Source organism: Astatotilapia calliptera, chromosome 6 (assembly GCF_900246225.1).
Source record: "Astatotilapia calliptera chromosome 6, fAstCal1.2, whole genome shotgun sequence".
Lineage (NCBI taxonomy): Eukaryota > Metazoa > Chordata > Actinopteri > Cichliformes > Cichlidae > Astatotilapia > Astatotilapia calliptera.
The window spans coordinates 33,435,545-33,444,401 of NC_039307.1; the positions used below are offsets into that span (position 1 = coordinate 33,435,545).

The following is an 8,857-nucleotide window of genomic DNA, read 5'->3' on the forward strand; positions in this document are numbered from 1 at the left end:
TAATTCCAAATAGGTTTTGTTGTCTCTGTTGAGAAGAATTTCCAGTAGTTGGGTGGCTGTGGTTTGACAGCTGCCTTGACCTGTCAGTCACTTCTATTACAGTATCAACAGCAGCACGCCCACAGAGCGCTGCTGGATGCTGACTGTTTGCAGGCCTCTGTGTGGAGACAGAACAACGGTTCTTATTTCTTACACCAGCACTCCTCTTTCAGACATTTTTTAGGATTTGTAGCATTTTATTAAGCAGCTACGTCTTCAACCTTTCCTCTCCTTAGCATGAGTTTGTGTTATTGTAGGAGGGGACAGGTTTACACATTTGCAACATTTTATGGTTCCTGATTATTAATTTCTTGTGAACTACATTGGATGTACTGACCTCAGGGGAAGGACGTATTGTAATTCGGTTCATTTTAAGCTAAGGAGATGACAACAATAGGGCATAATTCTCAGTAAGTGACTTAATATTTGAATGTAGCCTCAACACAAAGGTATTTTTTAGAACTAGTCCTGTGCAATACTGCAATAAGTCAGTACAGTGCCAATGTTGCAGATACAGATACCAATACAGATGCTGATATTTCTGACCTGTAAAGACAGCTTACATGCAGGAAAGCAGTGTGTCGTGATTTATGGGATGAATCATCAGCAGTTTGCAAAGTCTAAACACATTTTATCGATCACTAAATCACTGTTTTTTTTTAATTTTCCACAATAATTAATTAACTCAATAAAGCACACCTTTCAGCTTCTCGTGTATTTTGAACCTGGATTTTTTTGGAGACATGAAAATGAGCACTTTGGGTTAACTTTGGGTTAACTTCTGTGTTAAACATAACCATAAATATCATCATAAAATATGCAGAAAGCTCTAATCTACAATAATGCCTGAAAAAAATCTAACACCCATAACTTGAGGTGAGTGTTGTGGTGATTTGATGCCGTATAAACAAAACTGAATTAACAACATAGACTTATAAATAACTGTATAGAAAACACTGAGGTAACCACAGTGGAAGTTCAGCCTGTCAGTCTAACAGTTTGCATCATTTCATTTATTTCTGGTTGGAACTCGGAGCCTACAGATCCCAGATCGCACATTATCAGGTGACTTTGGAGTAAATCTGTTTGTAATCATCATTTCCCGCTCCCCATATCAAGTAATGAAGCATCCGATAAAGCAGTGGGTGTTCTTTTGCAGTCGGCCGTCCCTCCCTGCACTGACTCTCTGACTAGTGCTTGATATGAAAGATACATGACTTTTTTTGTCCAATCAGATTACTACTGTAATCTGATTACAAGCCATTTGTGCTCTCCATCCACTGATGCACTTACTGGGGCTTTAGATAAAGAGTTGGTCTGCATGTTTTTTCTGTGTCAGTAGCTGGATTTTTGTATTCTGGATCCCATGTAATTAGTTACTCCCCTATCCTGGCATATCACTATCTGGGGCTTTAGATAAAGAGGCAGCGTGGAGAGGCTCTGTTGACGATCTAGCACGGCAACGCTACCGGAGCTGTTGGCTATTAGCATAATTAATGTCATCGCCGTAATGCACTCCAATATGGAGACAGAGCCCTGCCTCACGCAGAAAGACACAGGCACTTTTCCATCTGTATACAGAGCAGAGCTTTAAAGCAGAAACATTCACAACTGCAATAACGAACACAAGCTCGACGTGACAGTGCTGCGTGCGATCTTTGGTGTTGTTGTGACGCCAGCGTTTCACCGTGATGACAAAACCTTTAACATTCACTCAGTAGTTTCTACAAATCACTTACATCACGTATCTAGCACTAATGTAAAATCACTGTCACGCTGTGACGTTTTATGTTAAAAGGCGGGCAAGATAGGTTAGATAGAACGTGGGCCTGTGTGTTAAAGATAGCACAGGATGCCTGAGGGGGTGTGACAGCAAACCAGGGCTGCCTGCTCTTTCTATCTCTTGCCCCCCCTCCACCACCACCACCTCCGTTTTTCTCTTTCTCAACACCTCCCAATTCTTCCTCTCCTCCCTCTCATTCTCTTCTCTGCACCACACAGCCATAAAGCAACTGTAGCTCTGAAGGCGAAGCACAACAGAGCAAGCTGGATCTCTCTCAGATTCCTCTCTGCTCTTAACCATTTCAAATCTCTGGTGCCAAGGACACAGAGCGAGCCTAGAGTGTGAAAAGTAAAGCCACTTAGCGAGGAAAATAAGCATATCACATGGAGCGAGTTGGCGTGGCCGCGTTCACATCCGCGAACGTGTCGTTGATTTGACACAATTTTTTAAAAATTCGGTGCCAAGTTCTTCGGTTTTTGGCCCTTTTTTTGTACCTACGTTCATAAACCAACCGGCGTTACGTGCAACATTTGTTATCCGTGACCCGCGCTCAAAAATGATTGCATAACGTGGACACATGGCCGATCACTCGTAGCTGTTATCACACCTGCACAAAATGAGCCCTTTGTTTAAAATAGAGAAGCTAGCAAGAAGAGTTGTGTGAAATACGCTGCCTTTTGTTTCTGGGCTAAAATTTAAAACAGTGCTCAGGCTGCAGGGTGAAAATATAAATGCTGGAAGGAAAGTACGTTTCACTTTTCATGCAAAACCAAAGATCCGTGTTGTCCAGTATATTTCTTTTTGCAACAGATGTGTTAGCACCTGAGCGGTGATGGAGGTAGCCATCAGTGGGAAATTCAGTTTGGGTTAACTGAGGCTGTGTTGCCACTGATAAGTGTATTTTTTTTTACATAGACAGCTTATAGAAAGTTTGTTACCTTAATATAGCGACTGAGGTGACTGAGGGTTAGGTTTCAGTTTGGTTCACTGTTGTGCTCTAAACCTTTATCACCCAAGACTCACACAGGACACCAGGACTTATTTTGGTCATTTTGTAATCTCAAAGCTGATTTTTCCATCTGTGGACCTGTGAATGCTTTGAATGCCATGATCCCAAATCTTCTCTTCTATCTGCAACCGTTTGAATTGTGTTTCTAGCGAAATTGCAATATTAAAAAAAGAGCCTAGACCTGATTCTCTGAATGTGGTATAGGACCTTTAAGCGCTTTTCATAACCTGGTTGGTGTTTCGCTGAATGAGCAAGCATTAGCAACTGTTTGTTTCAGTTATTGGGAGCACTGTGCTATTCCTGGGCTAGTGTTCTGTTGAGATCAAGTCGAATTAAAAACCACAGTTACATTTATTGCTGTAGTTTAACTCGTGTAAAACAGACAGACGAAAAAGTGCTACATCTTCCAGGTCTTGGGCACAGGTTACGCTGTTATCTGTAATCTTTCTCATGGCAGACATTTGGAGTCCTCCCAGCAAGGGATGCGCAGGTGTATTAATGATGCATGCTGGTTTACTACCATGGCTTAATGGGACATGTGGTGGAACTAAACCACCTGTGCTTTCCCAAGTTAAAAAAATATCTGTGCAAAACTTCTTTTGATTTAAATCTCTGATTAATCATGAACACGGCCCTTCATGTTTTTGTCCAGCACTAGATGAGCTCATTTACAAAGAGAAAAAGGAAAGATGAGGGTTTTTTTCGTTTACCTTGCACGTGGTCAAAGGATCGACCAAGACATGATGGTGTCTGGCCAGACATGACCTCATCACCTACATACAGAGTCAATACGTGTACAACCAGGAGTCCTACAAAGCTTCAGAGACATAGGAAATATTAAATCATATTTGAAACTGATATTTTAGACAAAACTATAGATATGATGTATTTCCTTTGATTAGTTCTACGCTAAGATTTGACCAGAACTGGACAATTTTGTGAGAGATGTGCCATCAGCTTCTGTTAGATAGGAACAATGACGGTAGTGCTGTTAGTCCAGGATATAAAAACCTGGTTAAAGGATACTTTTTTTTTTAGGAAATACAACAATATTGAGCAAAAAAAGTGATGTCAGTGATGTTCTGATGTAATTAAGTTTTGAAAATTAGTGTGTGATGTTGCAGCTTCATCTGCCACCGGATCACCTCTATGAACTTTTTTTTTTAAAAAGAAAGAAGTGATGAAGGGATAATTTAAGATGTTCTGGAAAAATAAGGTGAGATTATTGTATGAGATCAGAGTTTAATGCCATGAAGTCAAACAGCAGGAGAGCTGAGAAAGAAGAGAATACAACATGATGTTGTGCCATGGAAAAAAACATTTAAAATTTGATGATCAAGTGAAAGAAGCAGCTGGAGTTGTCATTTTAAGTTTCACTACACGTCTTTTCTATCTTTGCCATGAAACTGAAAAGAAATAAATAATATGAGGACAGAATCTACAGGACTTACTGATAACAAGCTCGTCTTCTAATCATTTCTGTGAGCATGAATAACAAAGGTGTGCGACAGGATCAGGCTTCATGGCTCGACCGGTGTGACAACGTGAGGTCACAATCAGGGAGCGGCGCGTCACAGCATCCTCACTGTCGCACACACACAGTCTCACACACACACATATACATGAGTAATAGGTAGGTGCTGATTATGACATCAAACCAGACTCAGCAACATGTCGTTTTCTGTCAGATTTATCACAAAGGTGCTGATTTCAAGGCCCGATTCAACGTGCGAACACCGTGTTGCACACAGAGCTTCTTGCTTTCTATCCCTCCTTCTCCCAAACGCCCGTCCGGGCTAACGTTGAACAGAGCAGTCGTGCAGCCTCGCTGAATCGTGGGAGAAATCCCACAAATGCAGTGAATCTCCGTCACTCGAATCTGTGGGCTTGATATTGCGTGATTTATGATCACGACCGATTGAACATGAATGCCGTATGTAAAGTGTGCGCGTGTGTGTGCGTGACCCTCTGCAGTGCGAGCGTTTGTGTGCATGTGTCAAAGACGCTTTCGCACACAGAGACACTTCACAGCTTTTCCTTTTGTATGATCACAAACTCACACTGCAAACTCGCATATGCTTTCCCCTCTCTCTCCCTCCACCAAAAACCGCTCTTCCTGCACACATCAAAGACACATTCATGCCAGTTTTCTATCCATCTCTGCTCCCAAACACGGCTGTATAGCAGGGTTTTTTTCATTATCCCTTTGCAGCCAGTATTTTGAACACAGCAGTGCACCTCCATAGATTTACAATCAAAAAAGTTAAAACTGACTTTTTTTTCCTTGTTCTGTTTTTTTTTTAGTAGAATCCCAATAACCCCAGCTCTAAAATAAGCCCTGCTGATGCATCACATTGGTTTCCCCTCTGTGATGCAAGGATTTTGGATTTCGCTCCCCATCTACATCTACAAGACTAGTATGGAGAGCAGGAGGGATTACTGTGATCGCTGAATTGCTCCCCCCACATAGACGTAAGTAAGAAATATGGGTTCATCAGCCTGCCGCGGAGACAAACTTAGCTGTACACCTGGCTGGACCGTGTGTGCCATGTGGAGCCCGCTGTGGCAGTTTGCTAAGTGGGCCAGGCTGCTCTCTGCTGGGACAATTAAAAAGACATTCTGGCCACACTGGCCATGACAGACCATGAGGGCAGCCCCAAAACCGCGGACAAGGATGTGACCATTTGGTAGACAAGCCATCCAAATCATTGCTCAGGAAGAAGCTGCATTCATTTCAACACACAAAGAAGGAATGATGTCACACAGATAGATAGACAGATAGTGTGGGAATGGATGCAGAGTACATACAGAATAGTGTGGGCATGTGAGCCTATGTGTAGGCATGTGAGTGCAACTGCAGGACTGTGTGAATGTGTGTGTGGGCATGCAGGGATCGATCTGCTTGTGTGCCTGTGTGTGGTGTTGTTGGTGTGTATATATATATATATACACACACACACATGTATATACGCATATGTGTGACTTCTACAGCACAGCTCCAGCTCACCTTCCAAGCAGCAGGTCCTCCAGAGGCCCGAGTGCGTCATCACCTCCTCGTTCTTCTTGCTGGTCTCGTTTTCGTTGTTGCTCTTGATCTTGCAGACGCCGCGCGAGTACAGCCAGTAGTCTGTCCCCACGGCGATGGTCATGAGGCTGAAGGCAGCGAAGGCCCCCACCGTGGTCAGCAGCATCTGAACCCCGCGGTCAAACACGCCCATGTTGCCGCATTCCACGAAAGGGGGGCCCCCTTTCCTCTTGATGTACAGGAAGTAAATATTTGTGAGTTTGCGTCGCCACGCCAGCTCGGAAAACGGGGGGTGGGCGGCGTCGGGCGGGCGACGGTGGCGGGGGGCGGCTGGGGGGGCGGGGGAGTTCGGGGAGCTCGGGGGAAATCGTATGGTTGGTTTTTGGGGGGGTTCTTCAAAAGGGTGAAAAAATGAAGGGAAGGGTGAAGCTCTGAGGTGGATTTGTCGCTGTTTGACCCAACAGAGCAAGGGGGGTGAGGGGGGGTCAAACAGACTTTGGCAATGACAGCAGAACCCTCAGCTCTGAAGCTGTTCGAGTCCTCAAACGGCAGTAAGTTGCCCTGCTCTAGAAAAAAAAAAGTCGACCTAAAAACACAGGCTTCAAGCAGATCCCACAAGAGACCTGGTCTGGGATCTAGGCCTACTTTGTTGAGTTGGAAGGCCTCTAAACGTCAAACTCTGAAAAAGGCCCAGATCAGGAGAAGATGGAGGATTCTGCTCAGCTTCTCCGGGGCTGTTTTTAGACCTGATTTGGGCTTTCTGAACCGACTCAAACAGTTACATGTATTACAATCCTCACAGCTTCAACGGTGATGTGATGTGCATGGGAGCGCTTGATTTTTTGTGAAAAATATATATATTTATATATATTTTTTCCACTCACAGAGTCTGTCACACACAGCCTACACTGTCATTCTCCTGCTCTCTCGCACACACACACACACACAACACACTCGCTCGCTCGCTCGCAAACTTAAACTTTCACGCACCTGTGCATGGACGAGCACCCGCATGCACGCAGGGTGAATTAATTCATACTGAAGAGGAATGAAGAAACATAGGGGGGTGGGTGGAGTGTTGTTAAGACTAACACAGTTGGCGGCCTGATTTCTTTAAAACACTCCCCGAAGAAGGCAAAGCACAGATCTCTAATTAACGATAACACAATTCAGTGATGGCTAGCTCGGTGTGAACCCAGGTGGATCAGTGAATCATGTCAAGCACTTCTGACGAATCAGGCTGAGCACATGTATTCTGATGGGAGACAGGCAAGACAGACAGGCAGGCAGGGCCCGGGATATGTTAGGGAAATTAGGACTAAATGTACCAAAAGGAATGAGAGGACAGACTCAAACCAGCAGAACCAAGCACTTCACCCACCCCAACCACACACACACACACAGACACACACACACACACACCTCCAAATCAAGGACAGAATGATAAATACTGCCAAATATCAGCCAGTGCCATGACTGCCATAAAAACCAGCCATTCCTTAGAAGACAGGATGGAGAATTTAAAAATAAATAAACAAATAAACCAACCAGGGACGATCAACCCCCCTCCTCCTGCCCCCCTCTTTCTCCAAATAATAGGAATAAAAATCAAGCAAAGAAGAAGAGGAACAACATCAAGTTGTGCAAATCAAACGACAGCCTGCTTAGTTTTCCTTTTTCCTAAAATTCTGGTCCCCAGTTTCCATATGTGGTCCCTAGACCTTTCTCCGGCAACAGTGGAATTCTGCTACAGGGGGACACGGGCAGCGGTACCGACGGCACACCGCGGAGAGAGGGGCGCATCCAGGCGGAGAGGCCGAGCATCACCGGTCACACAGCCGGTCGCAGGCAGGAGGAGGACAAGGAGGCATGGACGAAGCTTCCCGGAGCGTCAGAGCCTCTGCCTCCCGCATCCAAACGGTCCTTAGATGGTTATATCACGGTCAGCCGGAGAACATCGAGGGCACACAGACACACACACACGCACACAGCCGTTTACTGTCATCACATGAAAAAAGATCGGAAATCATCAAAAAAAAAAAAGGGGGGGGGGGAAGCAGCAATTATTTTATGGCAAGGCTGTCGGGCGTGAGGAGGTGGTGGGGGGTGGGCAGTGTGCGCAAAAAAGGAAGAGGCAAATTTCAAGTCGAGCAACACATCAATCCTCGGTTCCCTCGGTTTCCTTCTTCGCAGCGCCGAGATAGAAGTGGAGAGAGGAGAAAAAGAAGAGGAGGAGGAGGAGGAGGGGGTGGATGATGGTTAGGAGCACAGGATGAAAAAAAAATCGACACAACCAGAAAGCGAGAGAGCGAGGGGGGATGTTCCGTGCGCAGCAGCAGCAGTACTTTACGCAAAAACAAGCGCACTGCAAAAAAAGGAAGAAAAAAACATGCCCTTTACCCACGTCAGTACATCCATCACTTTATTATTTGTCTGAAGCAGTGTGAAAACATGTGCATGTTCCATCAACTCGTTTCTAGAAAGCTTTTCTTTGCACTCCTCTAAGGTTGGGCAACTTCATTTGTAAAACGGCGACAGGCCAGCGCTTTACTGACGGTATGACACGGACATGACACTGAAAGTGTACTAAGGAGCACGAGTTTAAAACAAAGGTCAGAAAAATTAGCTGGTGTAGGATAAAACGATAAAAAGTAGATTTTAAAAAAGTAGATATAGGCACGTGTGGTAAAGTAATGAAGCATTTTTGAGTTGTAAGTTTTACATTTTATGAAGCAACAAAATAATAATAATAATTAGCAGTCTGGAGAAGCAGATGGTTTCTTCCCAGATACCAAAGAATATAGCGTGAACTAGACACGCATGCAGAAGCCACGTTACCAGCAGGGGGGGATAATTAAAGCCAAGAGTTCGGTTGTGAGCGAAAGAGAGACAAAGTACATCCCAGGATCCTTAATCGCTAAACAAGATTAAGCTAGGTGGCTAATATGTATTTACATGTAATTACGTTTTCATAATGTCTGTTTAAATGTTTCCCCGTGAT

The 8,857-nt window shown here is 44.4% G+C and overlaps 1 protein-coding gene across 1 annotated transcript in view; it reads right to left on the bottom strand.

The window, feature by feature from the left end:
- cacng2b (calcium channel, voltage-dependent, gamma subunit 2b) overlaps positions 1–6,372 on the bottom strand; it is a 66,655-nt gene extending 60,283 nt beyond the window's left edge. Inside the window, exon 1 of the mRNA XM_026171843.1 lies at positions 5,839–6,372. Coding sequence (XP_026027628.1) covers positions 5,839–6,049 — 211 coding nt within the window. The 5' untranslated portion in view covers positions 6,050–6,372. The remainder of the gene's footprint in view (positions 1–5,838) is intronic.
- Between the last annotated feature and the right edge of the window lie 2,485 nt (positions 6,373–8,857).